Genomic DNA, 23,502 nt, shown 5'->3' with positions numbered 1-23,502 from the left:
AGCAATTTGCATGAAAGAAGCAGGAAAAACATTTTTCTTCATCACTGTTTTCTAATTTCTATAAAATCATTTATGATAATGGGTGGAGGTCAATTCAAATTTAAAAAAATGCATATTTAGCCTTTAAACATCAGAAAATCATTCTTTACCTCATCAGGAAACTCTTCACTGACAAGGGTCAATATCAAGGATGTCTTTCCAACTCCAGCTGCAAAAATAAAAACAAGATATATTTACCATGTTTACAGTATTTACTATCATAATTATTCTAATTTTTACTCAGGAAAAAAGAGCCAAATAGCACAGACTGTCAGCATACATGTAGTGGAATTACATGTACTGTAGTCAACTGGACTTTGGTAATTAATTTCTTAGTGCCAAGAGAAATGCTGATATCAAAATAAGTCGACTCATGGACTCTGCAGTATAAGTGTTTGCATTTAACAGACAGGTTTACACTAATGGGATAAAACCAATAGAAACCAACAGTTGTTAACCTTTAGGTACATGTTTATCAGCAATAAAGATGTCAAAGGAAGCCAATTAATTAATAAATGAATGCAAACCAATGTCATGAATGTATCTAAATGGATAATTATCTTAATACATACATTTTTATAACACTCTTAAAATGAAGATTTTCAATGTCTCATCCGACAACTAAAATGTTGGTTATAGATGCTTGAATGTGTATGCCTTTTAAAATTGTCCTGGACAATTGGACAAACATTTATATAGAGCCCTAGGCCTGTAGGGTATTCTTTAACTGTATTGTGTACATTTTGTACACAATTGAATGTATTTAGACCACTGATTAAACATGTTAAATGGTTACAATATGGTTAAAGTACAAGATAGTGAAGATTCAAGTAGGGTACCCGGTACACTGAATATCCAAATGCACAAGGGAACCTGTTACAAACCTGTCTGCTCATTGATATTTTCAGAAAGCACTATTTATTTCAGTTTTTTACTGGAAATATTGAAGGTAAAGATAATAATTTAGAAATATATGTCATTTTTACTCAATCAAAGTGTAAGTACATGTACATTTCAACATCAGAAATAAGATTTTTGTGTCGTATTCAGGTACATGTATAAATAGGTTTTGAATGACGTAGTTGGAGTTATTTCCCTTGTCTGACATTTTGGAGGGACAAACAGTCGATTTTCTTATGTGACTAACCAATCTGTGATAAACAAAAGAGATCCTTTCTAAATCATTGTGATGAATAACGCAAGGCTAGTCCAAATAATTATGACGTCTTGAAAGGCTATTAAATTTTTTTTCTGTGACATTTCCTACAACGTCATAACGCTGAAGCCATTTTTTTTCATCTGGACTTCGTCGTCTTCGAGAGAGAATTTTGGCGGAACTTTGAGACCCAATTTTTTGCCATGAAATCTTCATTGTCCGGCTAGAAATTTGTTCCTACATACAAATTGAAAAATTCGAGAACTTAGACCTCCAACATGGCAACAATAGAAAAGAAGCTCAATCTCAACTTTTGTCAATCGAAACAGGGCACCAGGTTTCGAGTATGCAAAAAAAAAAATGTCCAGCCCCATCAACATTTGCCTTGGGATACAACAGTGATCAGTCCAACTGGAGTTTAAACAATTTGTTTGGAGATAATGTAAAGATAGGACTTACGATCACCAAGTAGGAGAATTCGAACATCACTTTTTGTGGACATTGCAAACGCTCACAGAAATTCTACAAATATTTTGATGGAAGGTCACATTGCATTCATTTCCATGCAAAAACAGTAGAAAAGTCTTATTCCTGAATGTCTGATTACTGAATACAAGTTTTGATCAGATTAAATAACATTTCAACAGATGTCATGGAAGTCACGAATTTGCATCAAACAACTGAAATGCAGGAAAAATTGCATAACATTGAACACGATGCTGTTCAGAAAGGGAGATCAATGTCGTCCATATTTAATGGCCTTTGTTTTCTCGGGACTTTCCTTATGAAATGATCCTGAAGTCTAGAGACTTCTTTGAAATACGGAAGTAAGCTTTTCTATGCGTATGCGCAGGACGGAAGTAACGACAAAAGGCGTCTGCAGCAACCTTCTTTTTTGTTACAACGTGAAAGAACAGTAAGGCACATTTACATTTCACTGCTTTGGCACTAATGAGAATATCTATTGCAACACGCATTATCGAAAAAAGAAACAATAGTGATCAGAATAATTGCATTTCTTCCAATGACATGCAACTTTTATTCCTCAATCTTTTGTAAGTTTTGACAAGTCTTGAACTTTTCAAACGCAAAAGATCTCATGTGTAACATGAAAGCCTTATTCTCATGTGTAATAGGAGAGCCCTATTCCTATGAAACACTAAAGATCTCATGTGTAACAGGATAGCCTTATTCCTATGAAACACAAAAGATCTCTACAAAATCACATTGTCTCCACTGGCACTGGGACCTCTGTGTTACAAGGCAGCTCTCTAACCGATGTTATCCGGTCGTTCTGTCCCCAAACCGACCAGGCCCTAGGTCGATCCGGCCCAAAGTCTATCCGTCCCAAGTCGATCCGGCCCACGTCGATCTGTCCCTACGTCGATCCGGCCCCATAATAAAATATGAATAAACTATATTGACTTTGGAGGATTTTGTGACAAATTTTAACAGTATAAATGGAATTTGTAAAAAGTATCGATGATGGATGACAACAGGTAAGTGAAGTATTGGAGTACCAGTCAAACATGGTCAAAGAATTATTTGAAATCGATACGAAAATGAGTGTGATTGTGTCTGTTTGTATAGCAGCTTCAACATATTAATATGAAGTTATTTACCATGATAACTTTGAATGTCATGGCAATTTTTATTTTATTTAATTCACACACAGAATAGCTAAATAAATATTTACTGTCCAATGGAACCTATAAATTTTAACTCATCATAATGACTTGTTTAATCAAATCATTAGTCTATAATTGGTTTGTTTATTCAACAATTGTCTGATGATTGTGAACTAAGGTAATGCCACTCATAATCACTTAATTCAATCAAATCCTGATTGATTAAAGTCACGTAATCAACAAGGTCTTTATAGTTTGATCTTTTGTTTGGTGTTATGTGTTATAATAATTAATTGTATTTTTTTTTCAGGTAACATCAGAGGCTTCTATAACACATTCTTTTTTTTGTAATATCGAATATAGTCAATATATTTTTTTAAAGTTGACAATATTTTGAATAGTTGTGTGTAGATAAAAAAGAAACAAGTTATATGAGTATCCATTATTCTTTATTGCAAGATAATAACAAAATAATTACACTGAATGCACATTTTCACTCTCTAAAATATAATATCATCACTACTATAATATAACAATAAATTCATACACACTAACAAACACACTATCTCTGACACTCACATAAATAACACTTAAATCATTTACACTAACAGTTACACTGTCACTTACATAATATAAAAGGGGTCACACTTGCAGCACTACAATAACATATACAGTAACTATCATACGCAGTACATATATAATATATAGAACTAACAGCACTATAATTGTTCAATTTGGCTGGCTCACCAAGAACAAACGCACTATATATATTATTCTAAACATAAAGAATACTCATGAAGCATTTAATAAATAAATGTTATATAAACATATAGATTGTAGCCACATATGCACAATCATTATACAAGTCATACAGTTCACTCAATGTCAATTAAATCACTCGCTGTCAGTGTCTTCTTCTGGTTCTGGGTCTGGCACAGGAATGTCGTACCTGTGTCCGACGGCACGAAGGAAGAATGAGGTGGTGATGGTACCGTCTTGAAGTTGCTCCCATAGTGAAGAGAGGCGTCCCTGTGACCGTTGATACTTGGTGCATTGCCAACGGGCAAGACTCTTGTTCATCTACCAGACGCACTTGCCTGGAAACAGTTTTGGCTTCCTTGATGAGCGCTGGAACCATCTTGTAGAAGTGGAGTTTGTATGTATCAGCTTGGGGATCGGCTTGTACCGTTGTGTATGTAACTATTTGTTATTACACAGGATGAAAGACTTGTTAAGATCACAGTCAATTGAAAGAAAATGCTAATTACTGCTGATTAATGTTGATGTCTGTTGATTGTACTAAATTCTGTTATATACGTTTTTATTATAATTATACCCAATAATCTTGAAAACTTGTAATGAAAACATAATCAACATAGTTGTTTTAAACTCATCTAAAGAAACTATTTGTCAAAGGCCAATTTTTGTTTACTGTACACCTTTTACATTATAATAAAATTCATAAACATTTATGAATTACAATTAATATATATCTTTATTTTTATTCCTCATAAATATATTTTTTTATTGGGCCGGATCGACGTTGGGCCGGATCGACGTGGGACGGATCGACTTGGGCCGAATTGACGTGGGGCTGGATCGACATGAAACCTAACCGACTGAGCTAAAGAAGTACATGTTCTTACCTAGATCGACCATTTAGGGATAGTCAAGTTTATAAACCTTGTAACATGAATGGTCATTTTTCCTTTGATCTTCGAGTGAGTTAACTTCGGTTGTTTTTAGAGGAGTGCGTTAACTGAATGATTTTTTGAGTTATTGCACTCTCCAGTCCCGCCGTGTGTCGCTTGTCATAGAAAAAAGAATTGAATGGGAGGAGCTTAGATCAGTGCTCTAACTTCCATCTCAGAAGTTGTTATTTCACTATCTAGCTCCAACTTCTTGGCCTTAGTCATTATGGTCATGTTAGTAAACAATGAAATCAATGGCCATAAAATGTCCTAAAAATTTAAACAAAATGCATACACAACAATATATAAAAAAAATCAAGAAAGGTGGTTTTGGGGACTTACCCTTACGCTATCCAAACTTGTAAACTTGACCCTAAATTAAAAATGGTTCCGTATAGTATACTTGAAAAAAATTAATACCCTAGGAGAGCTACAAAGTACAAAAAGGAATAACGTAGTCTATAAACGAAGAGGTGATATAGATAAATTGGTTGACACTTGTTTATCGTGTCAAAATAAATATCCAAAAAATTGTAGCTAGATTTAAGTCGTTTTTAATTTCCTCCACTTTTTAAAGGTATATCTCTGTGAATTGAGCATGCTTAAATTATTTAACTCTGATCCTTATGCAATCTACAGACCATCTATCATGTCTATTAATTGATCATTTTCATGGTGTTGGGAAAGGCAGAATACCTTCACAATTATTTTAAAAACATTCCTTTTTTTACCTCTTCTTAAAACTACACATCCTATTGGTTTTGAAAGCAGACAGTATGGTATACATCTAACAAGATTTTGCATCTATCCCTTCAAGAATTTTCGCTCGGAAAGGGGTTTGGGGGGGGGAGGTTACTTCAATAAATCGCTCTCATTCTTTTAAAAACCTTGAATAAAGTTTCACGGCAACAATTCATTTACATGTACATCTATCATTAATCAAATCCTACTTAAAAATCCGAGCCATCAGTTCATTTTCTGAAAATAAGAGACGTTTTGTCATAGAAAGCGCCACTATTTGATTGAAATATTTAATTCATGAAAAGTACAGTTAAGTTAAACCTTTAACCTTTGACATGTATCATCGCCCATTAATGGTACAAATTATATAGAGCCACGCCTTGTCCTTACTGATTAACATATTTAATCCACTCAAAGCTACACTTTTTTTGAATTAAATACGTTAATTCATAAAAGGCGTGCTATATATAAAACTTATCACTATTTGAGAATCTGCGAAACTTGAACAATTGATGTCATACAATAATCACTTTTATAAGGTGTATCTACTACTCAAGGGAAGCACACATGCATGTTGAGTAAACTTAAAAGGTTAGGATTCTGTGTCCAGAGCTATTTTCATATTTGGCCACCAACCAATTGACGTAAGGCCAATCATGCCAATTCAAAAAATTGCTCTGGACAGAGACCCAAAAGTGATTATGAGCCATCTGTTATCTGACGAATACACCAGGGCTTCCAAAAAATATTTGTGCCAGCCGGACATTTTTGTCTTATCCCGATTTTGATCCCTTAAGACTACTTAACAAAAGGCAATCATGCTAATCAGTTGGACATCATATAAACAATGAATGATTGACATAAAAACTATATTAAACTTGACTTTTGATACAAATTCGCTGGACTGACGTAAACTGTTAAATTGACAGCGCATCATTCGAAGTGTGCAACATTAGAGTATTAATATATGCCTTAGAATCTTTATTTGTGAATATAACGCTGTCAAAATCATCCGTGTCAAAATCTTTACTTTCGTTTTTGAAGGTACATTTTCTCATACTGGATGTTGACTTTACAATGGTAAAACATGGACCAGAGCCGGATACGAAAAATCTGTGTACGTTTAAAAAGCACAATCGAGTTTAAGTAGCTCCATCCAACGTTATTTCTTCAATGAAAATACTTGAAATGAACGTTAGATAAAGGTATCAATGATAATTTTAGTATTTTTGAAGAATTTGGATGCATAATTAAATCTCACAACTGCGCACATGCGTACGAGTGTACTTTGTTCAAACAACGTGGTCCTGACGATTTTTTCGCTTAAAACCTTTATAACTACCTTTTAAAAATTTTCATCAAATCATATTTATATACATATTTTTGATAATTTAAATCTTTTTGATTAAACTAATTAGATGCAAACCGCTCAAATTTATAAAAATAACTTCAAATAGATCGATCAATGTCCGGTACATTTTAGTTTACCTGTTACCTGAACAGGTAAATTTCAACTGTCTGACAACTAATTAACCTTGATTGTAATGAGAGGGTACTAAAGTAGGATTTTTTTTGATAGTACTTATTCACCATGTCACTTTTATGACCGGAAATGTGTCTGTTTAAGGCAAAAGGTCGGGTAAAAAAGATCACAAAAACTTCATTTTTTTTCTGAATTATGTTAAAATGGCAAACCTACATTAAATGTCTGTTTCAGGTTTGGCACAAGTCATATTTATAATTTATCGATCATGTCCGGAAAATACGACCGTTTTGAAAGCCCTGGAATACACATGAAAGTATTAACAAAAAATATTGTAGTAGTGTTTCCTGCAGCCACAGTCTGACAGTCGTTTGAATTTTAGTGATAAAAATATTTTAAAGATTTATTAAAAATTGTAATATATGTATACACAGTTGTTTGAATTAGTGATAAAAATATTTTAAAGATTTATTAAAAATTGTAATATATGTATACACAGTTGTTTGAATTTTAGTGATAAAAATATTTTGAAACTTTTGAAAAACTTGTGTGTATATTACAATTTTTTTTTAGAGTTTTTTAAATATTGTACATCATGCATATATTACTATTTTTTTTTCTTCAATTATTTTTATCACTAAAATTCAAACAACTGTGCTGCAGCTATTAAAAAGGGAAGTGAATTTTTTTTTCTGAAAGGCCACATACTCTGAGGGTGAATGACAGCACCTTACGTACTCTTCTGTGGTTCTATGGATCCCCAAAATGCCCTTAAAACCTTTGTAATTGCCTGTAAACATAAACAGGGAGGGAGAGATCCTAATCAATGGGTAATATTCATCTACCCAAAAACAGGTATCAATTTTCAGTGATAAAAAAATATGAACTTTGGATTTCAAGATATTAACTATCATTGGACAAACATTCAGGCAAATGACAACATTTTGCCCAAGGACACCATGACTGAAATGTCATCTAGATAAAAGTTAAATTAATATTAGCCTTGAAAATGTCAGACTTTTGGAGGCCATTATCACGATTATCTTTGTATTCAGTTCTCATATCAGCTATGGTCTTCAGTGGGAAAATATTGCCATTTTGATATGAATATATACATTTTTATGACAGCCATTATGCTGAAATACATAATTTGATTTTTTATCACTGTAAATTGATACCCGAGGTTTGGATATATAGATAAAATGGGATAGACAGATCATAGTACCCATTTATAATGTTCTTTCCCAACCTGCGACATGTGCGAAATGTATTTTGTCAAAATCACATAAATGGATAATATAGCCATATAAGGCAGGTGTTACCTGTGAAAGGGCACAAAGTCACTGTCTGTATATATATAATAACTATTTAAATACTGATTTTTGCAAAAAATCAAAATTCCAGTAAAATGACTTTGAATCTTATTACAAATGTATCACTATCAAATAAAACAATCAGTATCTTTTGGAGATAGTCATACCCTACTTGTGCACCATTGGCTTCAAGGCTGAGGACTAAAAATAGTGCCGCCAAACATATATAGCAGCAGTATTGTAATTTTTATTAGTTCGCTACTTCCTTTTGATATTATATCTTCGTTTTCATGAAAATCATTAATGAAAACGGACATGTTTTTTCCATCAGTACTTTCATTGTTTTGTTTTTTTTATTAAGAAAGAGTTATCTGCCTTTTGGATTATATGCCACAGTCAGTGTTTTCCATAGAAATTTTTTTTGCATGGTGTGGTCCATACTAAATTTGAAGCAGGTTTTGAAAAAAAATGCTTGGTATATATTTGATGCATGTCACAGGAAACCTTACTTGCAATCACAATCAAATGAGATTGAATGTACACATTCTATTGTGACTTTTTCAAAAGCCACAGAATAAATTCAATGTTTTAGCCTTTTAGGTTCTATCATGAACCTTGAAGGTATTTATCACAGACATGATACAGTCAGGGGTACTACTTGTACAAGTAATCTTTATTTACTTGAAGAAGTAAATGATAATTGATAATATACTTATATAAGTAAATTATAATGTTTGAATAATCTCCCCTTAATTTTCTCAAAAAATTTACTTGTATAAGTAATTTTTTTAACAATCCCGAAAAATTGTCAAGTTTTGAGATGTAAAAACATGCCTTTAACAATTTTACTCAGGTTAGCTCATAATTTTTGATTAGAGTTCAATGTTTCATCTCATTAATTCAACAAAGAAACTAATTGCGCAAAGATCTTAAGTATTTGTGCAAGGCCTTCAAAAATTGCCCCTTGGGGGCTTGTAAATGAGCAATGTTCTGAAGATAACAGACAATTGAGATTTTTATCGTCCATGAAATTACACTTAAAAACTTAGTTAAGACATCTGCAAAGGACAGACAATTAAAAATTCTATTAGAGCAAAGATGTCCTAAGAAATTCAAGAAAAGATAGGATGACTTTTTTACTTGTATAAGTAAAAAAATCTGAATGTCTAAGGGACATAACTAAGCCAAAAAATAATATACCTATATAAGTAAATAAAATACATTTGTATAAATATCCTACAAATTTACTTATATAAGTATATTAATATTTACTTCTTCAAGTAAATAAAAATTACTTGTACAAGTAGTACCCCTGACTGTGATAGATAGATATTAGAAATATGTTCAGTTGAAGATTATGTTTTTAAAATAAAATTAAACAAGTCAGTGATAGTTGATATATATATCTACAAACATGACAAAAGTTTGTCAATTTTATGTTCCCATTTGCCCAGTACTTCAAGTTCAGTGCCAGCTGACCTTAAGTATTTAGCCAGAGTCTGTCAAGCACAGAATTCCTTATGAAAGAGGGACGAAAGATACCAGAGAGACAATCAAACTCACAGATCGAAAACAAACTGACAAACTGTATGATTTACTGTGTCTATGAGTACAAATGTATTTTCTGTGCATGTATACGATTGCATTGATGAAGGTATTATTCCTTCTTTAGAGCCTATAGTTTTCTATTATCTGCTCATTATTTGGTGACGGAGTTAACATCTTTAACCTTCAATTTGATTAAACCTTCAAAATCCACAAATCAAGTACATCAAAGACAATTTGTATAATACAAAGCTCTGAATGTCATAATTTGCATGTATATTGTAATGTTCACAGTATTTTATTAGCTTTTCCATGTTTTCGTATTATCTTTTTACCTATTTTCAAAGTTTTGAATCATAAAGTGTTTAGTCTGATTTTAATAAGAAAACCAGCAGTTTGTTAAACTGAAATGTATATTCAAAATTGAAATATCACATTTTGTCTCGCCTGCGACATAGGTATTGCTTTTACTGTATAGTTGGTGTCAACAATTGTTAAGTTTTCTGCTTAAGTTAATTTGATAAGGACTACTTGTGATAGATCAATGATATTTTGTATGAAGTTGCATTATTATCAGTATGTGATATCAGTATGACAACTGTTTTGTGGCTATGCCTCCTAGGTCATGGTCCATTGACTGAATTAATTATCAATTTTCAATGTTAAGTTTTCTGCTTAAGTTTAAATTTATAAGGACTAATTGTGATAGATCAATGATATTTTGTATGAAGTTGCATAACTTTCAGTACATATCAGTATGACGACTATTTTAAGGCCATGTCTCCTAGGTCATGGTCCAGTGACTGAATTAATTAGCAATTTTCAATGTTAAGTTTTCTGCTTAAGTTAGTTTGATAAGATCAATGATATTTTGTATTTATAAAGTTGTATTACTATCAGTACATATCAGTTTGATGACCAGTTTGATGCCATGCCCCCTAGGTCATGGTCCAGTGACTTTGAATTAATTAGCAATTTTCAATGTTAAATTTTCTGCTTAAGTTAGTTTGATAGGAACTACTTACAATAGACAATGATATTTTCTATAAAGTTACATTACTGTCTGTACATCTCAGTTTGTTGACCATTTCGAGGCCCTTTCTTCTTATTCATGGTCCAGCAACTGAAGTAATTAGCAATGTTGCTGTCCATCAGATTGTCTTTTTCTGAATTTTATGCCGATAGCCAAGATATATCTCTGTGTCAACAGTTTATTTAAGCAGTTAACAATTAACCATTTTTTTTTATTAATACATGAATTATCTTTTGGTCCCAGCTATTAAAGACATAGGAGGAGTTCTCATTTTCCACTTATTATAGAGTTATGCCTCTTTGTCTCAACTTGAAATTCTTGAAATTACAGCTTAATCAATTCAACCAATATCTATGACTTATAATTGCGGATTGAGTTTGTTTTGATATTAAGTTATAATTAAACATAGTTTATTATCAGAAATTCTTCTGCTATGGCGAGAGTGGTTTTTTGTGTTTAAGAAGTCATTCCCATGGTCGCAGGACATTGGGCAAAGTCAAGTTTGGTCCAGTTAAGAGTTATGCATTACTGGACTAAATGACCATTAAAATTGGTTTTTTTTGTCCAAATCAAATGTGTAAAAGTCCTGTAAAAAAAAGAGTCTGGTCCAGATAAGAAGAATGGTTTACTGGATCAAATGTCCAGTTGCATGATTTCTCAAAGCCTTGGGAACCACTGGAACTTTTAGGGAATTTAATGTTTAATTTACATTTTGATAGTCTCTGTTCAAAATAATTCTCATCTTTTCCAGACTCCAAGCTATTTAGAGCTTGACACATGTTGTACACTAATGTCTTATGTAGAACACTGCAGGTTAAGCTCTTGTTGACTTGTTACATGAAAGCTGAATATCAGATTTTTTTGAAAAACAACTGTATATAGTAGTTAAGATGCATAACAATCTTTTAATTCTGCTTTAATTTTACAAGTCTATTTTATAAATCAATTAATGTTTTGGTTATCTGTGATTTCTAGATCACCAAATTCTTATTTCTAAGTTGGTGGCCTAAAAATCTTTTGTTTGTGACCAGAAGAATAAAGAAAATGTCAAAGTATACAAGACATTTAAGGGGAAGATATGATTGACCTTTAACTCAAACAGGCGGAATTAATTTGATTGAAATTCATAACAAGGAATTCAAATAAAATTTTACATGCACTTTGAATTTTAAAGATCTATTGAAAATTTGAACTCTTATTTTCATGTGCAGTCCTTTAAATTTTTGGAATTAATGAATACAATTTTTAAATGAAAGGAAAAATTTCACAATTATAGCAAGTTTCGACATTGTTAGAATATGATAACATCTGTATGTCGTTGATCTTTAAAAGGTTATTTAGATGTTTTTGGCCATTTAACTAATCTATATTTAAGACTACGTAAGGATTAAATAAGTCAATGTTTTTTGTTGAGCTAATTTAAACTGTTTACACAGTCCTTTGCCAAACAGATTATTTTGGTATTCTGCGTTAAATCGGGTATTAACATTTGTCAATATTTTGTCAAAACTTTAAAGTATAGGTTATATAAGGTACAGGAATTTTATTATTTGACATTATTTTGAACTTTTATCGTTTGTGCATGTTGAGAAATAATCAGAAGACAAAATCAGATTGTCATTTGTGTAAAGCATCTGCTGATAAGAACATCAAGATACAATCTGATTGTGAAAAAGTGTTGATCAATATATTAATAGATTAAAATTGAGACAGTGGAGTAGATTACATAACAAGACTAATTTAGGTATTTATAACATTTTTCTTTTCTTCAATGATCACAAGTCAGACTATTTGGACAGTGTTCAATGTTGATGTGGTCTTTTGTACTACCCAATCAGGGACTTGGGGAGAAATTCACAGGGTCCAGTAGACTATGTCCCATAATATTTCATCTGGTGTACTAATTTTTCACATTTTTGCTTGATCATAATACAGTGGGTCAGCAAAAATATTGCCTATGCCAGTCTGCACTGTTATCCTCTAGTTCGATGCCCCAGACTAGTAAAATTCTATTTGGACTAGAAAGTATTTGCAAAAGTTTGTTTGGCATGTTTAGACACAGAAAAATGTCTAAACATTGGTCTTCGGACAAGCAGTAGTACTTGGAAAAGTTTTTGGTGCAGGCTCAGGTCTGAGCTACCACTTGAAAATTTTAATTTCCTTCCCTTTTCATATTGTGTTGGTGGTTCCTGTTATCTTTTTGTAAGTAAATTACATAATTTTTCAATTATGGAGTGAATATTCACTATTCAGGGTGGGTCAGAGAAAATGGCCCATTAATGGGGGAGTGTAGTAAATCTGTAGTAAATCAAGTAAACATGAATGTAATGTTGAGCTCCCATGGAAACAAATCAGTTTATCAGTATGAGACATAAGTATACTTTTAAGAATAAAGAAGGGTATCTTTATAATGATCTGAGACCAAGAAAGAAAAAACAAGTAAGTATGTTGCGTCGTTGCCTGTTTTGCTGAACCTAGCTGTTCAGTCCTGTCAGTCTTTAATGGCAAATTTTGACAAGGACTGCAAAATATCTGGAGTGTTTTATACAATAAATAACTACAGAAAATGAAACATAGAAATAATAATAGATTTAAACAACTCTGGTCTGTTACCCAACCAGTAAACTTTTATTTTGTAGGGCTAACCCTTAGTTCTGTTGGCAAATTTCAAATATAAGTATTAAGTTCAAGATTATTGCCTGTAAACTATTCTTCCATCCTGTCAACCCAAATTTTCATACTTCTAACTTCGTGCTGATTACAGAAAACACAAAATAGATAATATTTGGCCTTGTGAGTTACTCTCGACAGGTTTATATGTAAATGATACGAAATATATATATGTAGATTTAGCCAAAAAATGTTCCCTTTTTATTTGGCTTTTGAACAAAAGACTCTTTTGTTTTTCAAATTCTAAATTTTCTTTGGTTTAATTGATGAAATCGAAAAGGAAATGATTAAGAAAAAAAATATGTTCAATCAACTGTCAAAAAATTCATCATTTTGAAAGTATAAAACTATAATTTTTTGTTGTTGTTGATAATTTGCAAGCCGTACTAGAGGTTTTCAGAATCATTTTGCCAATGTTCAATAAGTTTTAATTTGTACGGTCATATTGAAAGCAAAATTTATTCATAATCCAATAATCAATGCATTGAAAGTAATTTAAAATGAAATAGAATTTTATTTATTATCTAGTCAGCCGAAAATAATAACTGATTGTTATGAGGTGATAAAAAATTCATTTGACAAACATCCTTTTCAAGACAGATCCTATTTCTTAGTTAAAGTGCTCGAGCAATGCTCAATAGCTTTTATTAATTATTTGTATCTGTACCTCTCTGTATATAAATATAATACGGAATAATAAAATCGAATGTTCATTTAAGTAAAACTATCTATTCATTGTTGTGAAACACAGATATTATATTTTTTTACTATTCGTTCAACAGCAAGTTATAATTTTGCAGTCATTACACTTTTTGAATAATGGATTGTCTGAAGTGTCAGAAAACACTTTCATGTACTGAAGTAGGGCATTAAATTACATTTAATTTTGCAATCAATATTTGACTATAAGAATAATAACATACTGCATCAGGTTACGGAACTTTAAATTTTTACATACAAGTCAGACGTAAACAAGTTGATACAATTCACAGATTTCAATATGAAGATAAGTTATTTGTACTTTAAAAATAAATATATTTTCAATAACATGATTTTTATTTTTTCAGATTTTTAGCAGTAATCTGGTTGAGACATGCAAAAGTGATAGAATAATTGTGTGAACAGGATACCTACAAGGACATCTCTTGTTTCTTTCAACAGTAGATTTTACAGGGTGTATATTTTTTAAAAGCAGTATTGATTAGATTATGGCTCGTAGAAATTTGGAGAAACATTTACAGGCAGGAAAATGTATAGAAAAAGGTAAGTTGTTTCATTATATATCAGGGTTTAAGAACATCCGTTGTTCGAACTGCTAGTCAAATGCGTTTTGTTAAAATATACCTTTTCACTTTTTTGGTCTTGGAAAATATTGTATGTGTTTAGACCCCTCTACCAAGAAAGTTTACTCTTTTCACAGTTAAATTTTGTTGTTCAAATGTGGATGTGTAAATAAAATCCGCCTAATTTTCAAAGTTTCTGTTTTTGGAAAAATAAAGATATTCAGATTGCTTATTTAAAATCTACTGTACAAAACCATTCAAATGATATATGTTGTATTTAACATTGTCAGAGAAAACTAGGTACTTTTACTTGGTTCACTAACAATTTCTTCCTTATTGTACCATGTTGTACTGAGACAAGTATGGGTTGACAAATTATATGTATATAATCAATATACATATATGATAGTACATTGATATATAAGTATTTCCAACTCTGAGCCCACACACACCTACAAATGGAAAGAACAATATCCAATGAGCTGTAGCATATTTTATTTATGGGTGGAAATATAGAAAGTACTCAGATTTTGTCGATGAAATAAAAAAAAAAAAATATTTATTTAAAGATTTTTTTAATCAAGTTCTCTCAAGATATTTTGAAAAAAACTATTACTCCTTGTGATTTGCATATATTTTACAATATATGGGCTCCGTCGGATAGAAATCGACCTTATGCAAGTGAATATCAATATATCTGTTATCCTATTTCGGCTTGAAATTAAATCTCAATCAAAAGTCTGGAACTGTTTGATAATTGAGTTGTTATAAGAACCCTATAACACAGACCAAAATTCATCTTTTATTTTGTACTTGAACATGTTAAATTTTCCTAAAACTAATCAAAGTTGTATACATTTATATGTAAATGTGCACTTGCATAAGGCCGATTTCTATCCGATGCAGCTCATATATGACCAGTTGATTTGCAATTTGTGTCCAGTATAATTATCTCCCCTTGATTATTGGGACATCATTTATTTTGGTAAATATTTTCAGTGTTTTCCGAAGAGGATGTATGCATATGGCTATGGTAATTTACCCTCAAGTTATGGTCACATCAACTTGAAACTTAGTATACTTGTTCAGTATGATGTGAACGTTATTGATATGCCAAATTCAGGTTTTAACCCTGAACTTGGAAATGAGTTAGCGTGAAATCAGTACATTTTCATGTTTAAGTTTTTGGTCAAGGAAGTTAACCTTTAACTTGTGGTCATATCAACTTGAAACTTAAAACTTATGTTCATTATGATGTGAACTTTAACCATTATAAAAAAAAAAAATGCCAAATTAAGGTTTTGACCCCTATTTCACTGTAAACTGAACATAGAAATATAGTGTGATGAGCATGGTGTCCAAGGGACATAAATCTTTTTGTTGGTTATTTTGTTAATGTTTTTCATACTGAACATAATTAAAATGGGCAGAAAAGAGACAGATATTGGTTCATCAAAATTATTTGACCCAAATCTTTAACATTGAACAATTGACCGTTTCAGAATCTAAAGGACTGTGGGTAATCTCGTTCGTACACCAAAAAGATAATAACTTGACATCATTGGGTTTATTTGGTGTACACTTTTGAAAATATTACCCAAAATGCATTAGATTCTGAAATGGTGAAATATACAAGACTGAACTGTTTTTTCAAGTCTAAAGCACTCTAACAGTTTAATTTGAAGCCTAACAAATGACTAAATTTTTGGGTCCAACTGTAAAAAATAAAATACTCTTGTTTATTTTATTTTTCACAGTTGGCTTAAAATATTTAGTCATTGTTAGGCTGCATTTAAAATAGTCAGAGTTTAAATGGATCTTTTTTGAACATTTATAGAAATTGCAGACTTTAACTGGGTAGAAATAAAAGCTTGTTGGCACTATTGACATTAAAATTGATTGTCACTGCGGGTTTTGTTCATGAAATTGATTCTCTGTATTAATTGCATTAACAGTCAAGGAAATGAATTTGATATATATGCAAAAAGCATGTTTTTACGGAACACAGTTTTGTAAATGAAATAGATTTATTGGTAATTAATAATTTTAATTGCAGGCTAGAAGAAACTATAAACACACCATTTTCTCAATAAAATGAACAGCCGCAAAATTTATGCCTTTTCATTTAGATAACTAATACTGATATCAATTCTTTGAATTCACTGTTTGCATTGATACATAAATACTTTGGTTGCAGAGTGCACAAAAATTGTGCAATTGAATTTATATAAACAATCAAATTTCAACAATATAAAGTTAGCCTAAACAGTCTGGGTCACAATAAGTGCATTGACAAATTTATAGCTAACTGATGTTTACTTTTGCATCATTAAGATAGAATTGACTCAGACAATATTGTTTATTTTAATATAAAAGGTGGGCTGTTGTTGTGTCGGTTCAATCATTTTTTCCCGATTTCAATGGAAACTGATCAATACTATATGCATACATATATATAAAATTCCCTTTAAACTTTCTTAAAGGCTCATACAATTTATCTGCCTTATAAAGAAATTTTAGCACAAAAATGATTTTTTTTACTATTTGTTTAGAAAAAGCTTATATAGAAGAATAATATTAAGGACAGTATTAACAGAGTTAACACCTGTCCTAAGTCAGGAGCCTGTTGTTCAGTGGTTGTTGTTGGTTGGTTTGGTTCATAAGTGTTTCTCGATTCTCGTTTTTTATATAGATTAGACCGTTGGTTTTGTTGTTTGAATTGTTTTACACTAGTCATTTTGGAGCCCTTTATAGCTTGCTGTTCAGTGTGAGCCAAGGCTCTGTGTTGAAGGCCGTACTTTGTCCTATAATAAATAACTTTCTGTACATTGTGACTTGGAGAGTTGTCTCATTGGCACTAATACCACATCTTCTTATTTATAATTACTGTGGATTCATTTATTTTCGTGGGTATCAATTTTTGTGGTTTGAGGAAAACTTACACTTTTGTGGATATTTAATTTCGTGGTTTTGCTCAATTCTGCATACAAGCCTATGGAAAATTTGTAATTCGTTGAAGATTTAAATTCGTGGTTCCCCTGTTCCCACGAAATCCATGAAAATTGGTATCCAACGAAAAAAAATGAATCCACAGTAGTCTCTTATGTTGTGTGGAAGCTGTAAAAGGTTCCCCACTGCTTGAGATGTATGCTCTTATATTTTTTACAGTAAAGGCATATTCATTCTTATGTGTGCTACTTCATTTTCTCGTTTTCGTCTAGTTTGTTAATTGATATTTTGTGCTGTCCACCTGCAAAGTTATCTAAGTTTTTGCTCTATGTTGAAGGCCTCACTGTGACTTTGAGAAGAAGAACAGCAATAAAAGTGCTTTTCTATTGCTTAAGGTTTTCAATGCGCCTGAAGTGATTTTGTCATATTGTATTGATACACCATATCCTTATCTTTACCTTAAGAAATAAAGTTTGATCAAATCTGTAATAATATTGTGAAAAAAGTAAAGTTTTCTTTGATTTATGAATAGAAGTAAATGTGGGTTATATGTCAATGAGGCAGCAACCCAGTGACAAGAATAATATGAGATTGCTGTCTCTTAATTCTTTTTTTTTCCAATTTAAGAACTGTAATTTCATAAATTATTTTGAGGTTTTTATTATTGCCAATTTATATATAATGCGACTGGGTGAGTATTGCAATAATAAGAACTTGCATTCTGACACCTCATACATATATCTGTATGCAGATTTTCATGAAATCACGATTATTAATATCGCATTTTTGTTCATTTTTCAAAAATGGTGATAATTTCTGAATCTACAGTAATGCATTCATAACTGACACAAGACTACATCAGCAGCAGGTGTGCAACATTATAGTTTATTTCGCATCATAAATTTCATTTTAATGTACTGGAAAACTTTAAACAGATTTAAATGATCAGACAGGATTACATGTACTTGAAACGCTCATACAATTTGTCTGTGGAGATTATAAAATTGAAAAAATATCATTTCATTGTGTCTTGTGACAGATTAAAATTTGATTTTGAAATGAAACCTTGAATTTTAATTTTGCTATTGATTTTGTTTCTTTGAAATGCATATAAATAATATTGACTTGATATTTGCATAGAATTTCTCATTCAATATTTAACAAATGTATAAGTTACCATCTATAATGTTTATCGGCAGTTGCATTGCATACTAAGTTATTATTTCATTATTAGGCCAACAAAAGAATACAGTGTGTTTCTTTTTATGTAACAAATCAAAAATTTGATTAGTTTAGGTCTTACATGCCATATATCTCCTTTAATATACCCCCTTGGATGACACGTTGCATAGACTTTGTAGAGCACTAACTGAGGATATGCACTAAGGAATATACTGGTATCCCAATTCTGCATGTGAAAGGGGAGATAACCAAATTTATTTAACTTCAATATTGCACTATGTAGTCATAATCTTGTAAGCTCATGCAACTTATCATAAAGGGCTTGATGGATATTAATGAAACTTAACATTTAGTTGTATAACACTACTCGAGAAGGAATATGATAAAGGGTAGATATAATCAAATTTACTTACTGCAATATATATTGTATTATGTGGTGTACATTGTAGTCTCTCGTAAGGCAGGGGGTATCCATTAGTGATTAGTGACACAGTTTTAGTTAAAATAGGTATCATGATGTTCAATATAGGATTCAATTTATATGGCTGAAACAACAGCGAGTTTTCCAGGAAAACTTGTATGGTTTGGGTGATTCCAGAATCCCATATCCAAATTTGGATGTTTCATATCTTTAGGGAGATAATTACTGAAAATTGATCAATTATGTCTCATCTTGGTCCTCAATTTGCAACAGAATCTAACTAAAACTTTCCAAAAATTGAGTTCCAGGTTTAGATTTATCGTTTATCGTGAAGACTGAGGATGTTCAATATACGATTCAATTATGGCTGAAACAACAGTGAGTTTTCCAGGAAAACTTGTATGATTTGGGTGATTCCAGAATCCCATATCCAAATTTGGATATTTTATATATTTATGGAGATAATTACTGAAAATTGATCAATTATGTCTCATCTTGGCTCTTAATTTGCAAAGATCCCTGAAAACCTTTTCCATTTACTGGATACATTTATTCATGACTTTAAAATTATAGTAGATGGTCTTAGAAAACATTTCTGTTTGAGTAAGAATTTAAAGAAAAAGAAAAAGATCTGATATGATTGTTGAGCTTATGATGTTTTTATTAAAGATATAAATTTCTGCCCAATAGTAGCTGTTTTAGCTTTTTATCAAATATAAAAATAAGAAGATGTGGTATGATTGCCAATGAGACCAAATGACGTAGATGTTTTTATCCAGTAGGAGTCAATTATAACAAAAGTTTTCATTTTGAAAGTGAATTTGTTATGAAAAACTTTATTGAAAGTAATTTATTATAATAGGTTACAAACTACATCAGTAGAAAATGATTTGTAGTACATTTAACTCCAGGTAGTGAATAACTTCAAGGATAGTTAACACGTTTTATGACAGAATTTTATAACAAATTGGACCAACTATCTTTATTTATAGATGTTGATTACAGTTTTATTTCAACATTGAATTGGATAAGCACTCAGTTGTTTAAAACTTGACATTAGAATTATTTATTATTATTTCACTAGTTTTGTATCAGTACAAACCGAAAATTCATATATAGCTCATGACTAAGATATTGAGATTAGTGAGGGCTTTAGTCATGTCAGTGGCCCGGATTCTCACGAATCTGACATTGGTTCCTGAAAATTTTCAATGCATATATTAGCTTGATTAAAATATATTCTAATAGTCTAGAAGTAAGCCAGTGTCCTCTTTAATTTTGTTTTCAATATTTTTGCCAATGAGTGAAGGGGCAAAAACATAGTTTGTATATTTAAATATTGATCTTGATTTTAAATCACAAATACAAAATATAATTCCCTTAAAAAGTAATATCAACAACTGCTATTTATTAAACATTTACCTAATTTTTGTCGAGCTTGCGACTTTTGTCGCAGAAAGCTCGACATAGGGATAGTGATCCGGCTACAGCGGCTGCGGCGTTAGCCATCTTCTTAAAAGCTTTATATTTTAGAAGGTGGAAGACCTGGATGCTTCATACTTTGTATATAGATGCCTTATGTTACGAAGTTTCCGTTTGTAACATGTCCATTGTCCTTGACCTCATTTTCATGGTTCAGTGACTACTTGAAAATAAAGTTGAGATTTTTTGTAATGTTAATTTCTCTCTTATTATGAGTAATAGGATAACTATATTTGGTATGTGCGTACCATGCAAGGTCCACATGTCCGACAGACAGTTTTTACTTGACCTCGACCTCATTTCATTGATCAGTGATCAAGGTTAAGTTTTGGAGGTTAAGTCCATATCTCAGATACTATAAGCAATGGGTCTAGTATATTTGATGTAAAAAAGGATTGTAAGGTGTACATGTCCAACTGGCAGGTGTCATCTGACCTTGACCTCATTTTCATGGTTCAGTGGTTATAGTAAAGTTTTTGTGTTTTGGTCCGTTTTCCTTATACTTTATGCAATAGGTCTACTATATTTGGTGTATGGAATGATTGTAAGGTGTACATGTCCAACTGGCAGGTGTCATCTGACTTTGACCTCATTTTCATGGTTCAGTGGTCAAAGTTAAGTTTTTGAGTTTTGGTCTTTTTTCTAATACTATATGCAATAAGTCAAATATATTTGGTGTATGGAAATATTTTATGATGTACATGTCAGTGTCGCAGGTTTTATTTGACCTTGACCTCATTTTCACGGTTCATTGCTCAGTGTTAAGTTGATGTGTTCGGTCTGTTTTTCTTAAACTATAAGCAATAGGTCAACTATATTTGTTGTATGGAAGGATTGTAAGCTGTTCATGTCTGCCTGGCATGGTTCATCTGACCTTGACCTCATTTTCACGATTCATTGGTCAATGTTTAGTTTTCTTGGTTAAGTCTGTTTCTTAGAAACTATCAGCAATAGGTCAACTATATTTAGTGTATTGAATGATTGTAAGGTGTACATGTATTTCTCGTTTGGTTTATATGACCTTGACTTCATTTTCTTGGATCATGTTAAGTTTATGTAATAGTTGTAGTAAAACTTTCAATTAGGACTATCAACATAATATCAAAAAAATCTTAGTAAAGAACGCGAGACATTTCAGCGTGTGCACTCTTGTTGTATCTTGTTTCAGGTATTTTAAGTCACAAATGCTTCTGATTTTGTGATTAGTGAAATCGAATGTATCTTTTGAAAGTCAAGTTGTAATACTAATATCAATTTATACTCATTATACACATGTTATACAGTATGAATATTGACCTTTTTTTTAATTTAGCTTTGTTTGTATACTTGCAGGTAAACCATGGCCAGAAAAATTCTCCAAGGTAGATATTATTAAAGAAATTCCCTTTGACAGTGAGTTAGGAGGAATCTGGAGTCTACAGTATTCATTTGATGGTGAAACATTAGCTGTTGGTTACGGCAATGGTGCCATTAGGGTAAGTGCCTGTTTTAAACAGTCTAAACAGTTTGAGACTCACTCAGTCCCTTCTGTTACATCTTTCCATAAAAATCCTATACTCTTTGACACCCAACCGCCTTGATAGTCTCATACTGTGTTTATTGTAAGCATTTCAAGGCATTGTACAATCCAGTGAAATATTTGCGGAAAAATGCCTACGGCAAACGTATCGAAAACTACACAAATGTGAAAGTGTCCCTATACACCTAGTAGGGGTTTCTGAAAAACAGTTCTATTGGTTAAGGCATAAGCTCAACTGAATTATGGGTGTCTTGTTAGACCAAAAGAATAATGTTTTACTGTACTGCCTGTTTGATGGATATTCAAATGCCCGACTACTGTGAGGTCAGAACTTAAATCAGAACTGTTTAGAAAATGAACTTTTTACACTTTACTTGTATATTTTCAGTTATTTAACTCAACCACAGGAGAACTTCTTAAAGAATTAAGGAAGACAAGATATGGAGGTTTTCAGATAATGTGTTTGCGTTTCCATCCTAAGGAGCACCACATACTGTTAGCTGGTACATCTGAAGGCCTGATATTCTTATGTAATACACAAGATGGAACACTCACAGAAAAAATTACAGGTAAATATAGATTAAGATTTAAAGAATAATCACATTGTAATCAAAATAGGTTTGATTCGTTATCATTTCAATTACCAGGAAAACTCTTTTACTGTACGCTGATTTCTAACGTCATTGATTTAAATGCATTATGAGCTAACTGGATTCCTGCATCTTTGAATTGACAAAGTCATTGTGCCTGCTTGATATTTTTCAAACACCTGTCTTTATTATTATGTACATAATCTAACCCTGCCTAAAGAAATATTTTAATTTGATCATGACGTCAAATAAAGTTACCTTAAACCAAACATTTTAGTGGACAGATAACGATTGGAATCAAGCGTATTGAAGCAAAAAATAAACAATCAAGAAATTAAAACGTCTTATTGACAAACGCTATATGAACCATAACCAATACAGGAATTTACTGATGACTTACTTTTTGACAAAAAAAAATGTTTTAAAATATTCACACTTGTGCTTGTACAAGCAAAAAAATCATGAATGTTTAAAGAAAAAGGAATTATTGTGATTCACTGATTGAAAATTGCAAAAGAATTATTCTTTAGTTTTGCTTTTAAAAAATTGCTTATATTATTATGAACTTATTTTTCTCTGCAGAGAAGAATAATGAAATCAACTGTTTAGATTTTGATTGTGAGGGTTTTAACTTTGCTACTGCTGGAAAAGATCTCAATGTTAGAATTTATGACACTAAGACATTTCAAGTAAGTTATTAAAAAAAAGACGAGTCCTGTGTTACCTAGTACAAATATTTGAAACCAATCAAAACTGGTTGCTGTAGGTTCATTTATT

General features: G+C 31.5%; 2 protein-coding genes across 14 annotated transcripts in view; one reads left to right on the top strand and one right to left on the bottom strand.

Annotated features, from left to right (window-relative positions):
- The window catches only part of LOC127709664 (mitochondrial Rho GTPase 1-A-like), a 55,831-nt gene extending 53,883 nt beyond the window's left edge, over positions 1 to 1,948 (bottom strand). For all 10 annotated transcript variants that reach the window (XM_052215283.1, XM_052215284.1, XM_052215291.1 and 7 more), the window contains exons 1-2: positions 1,655 to 1,948; positions 150 to 208 (exon numbers count right to left, since the gene is read on the bottom strand). In XM_052215283.1, coding sequence (XP_052071243.1) covers positions 150 to 208; positions 1,655 to 1,697 — 102 coding nt within the window. In that variant the 5' untranslated portion in view covers positions 1,698 to 1,948. The remainder of the gene's footprint in view (positions 1 to 149; positions 209 to 1,654) is intronic.
- A 100-nt stretch (positions 1,949 to 2,048) lies between these two features.
- Positions 2,049 to 23,502, top strand: part of LOC127709672 (uncharacterized WD repeat-containing protein all2124-like) — a 35,405-nt gene continuing 13,951 nt past the window's right edge. The window contains exons 1-5 of one of the 4 annotated variants that reach the window (XM_052215305.1): positions 2,049 to 2,111; positions 14,367 to 14,562; positions 21,949 to 22,091; positions 22,524 to 22,704; positions 23,308 to 23,414. In XM_052215305.1, the coding sequence (XP_052071265.1) occupies positions 14,508 to 14,562; positions 21,949 to 22,091; positions 22,524 to 22,704; positions 23,308 to 23,414 (486 nt within the window). In that variant the 5' untranslated portion in view covers positions 2,049 to 2,111; positions 14,367 to 14,507. Of the gene's footprint in view, positions 2,112 to 12,241; positions 12,374 to 14,098; positions 14,161 to 14,243; positions 14,267 to 14,366; positions 14,563 to 21,948; positions 22,092 to 22,523; positions 22,705 to 23,307; positions 23,415 to 23,502 lie in introns of those variants that run through there. The other 3 variants (XM_052215306.1, XM_052215307.1, XM_052215308.1) reach the window with 3 other exon arrangements.

The sequence above is a fragment of the Mytilus californianus genome, unplaced genomic scaffold (assembly GCF_021869535.1).
Source record: "Mytilus californianus isolate M0D057914Y unplaced genomic scaffold, xbMytCali1.0.p SCAF_7, whole genome shotgun sequence".
Taxonomy (NCBI): Eukaryota; Metazoa; Mollusca; class Bivalvia; order Mytilida; family Mytilidae; genus Mytilus; species Mytilus californianus.
Note: the sequence above shows the minus strand (reverse complement) of the source record. Positions and strands in the feature narration are given on the sequence as shown.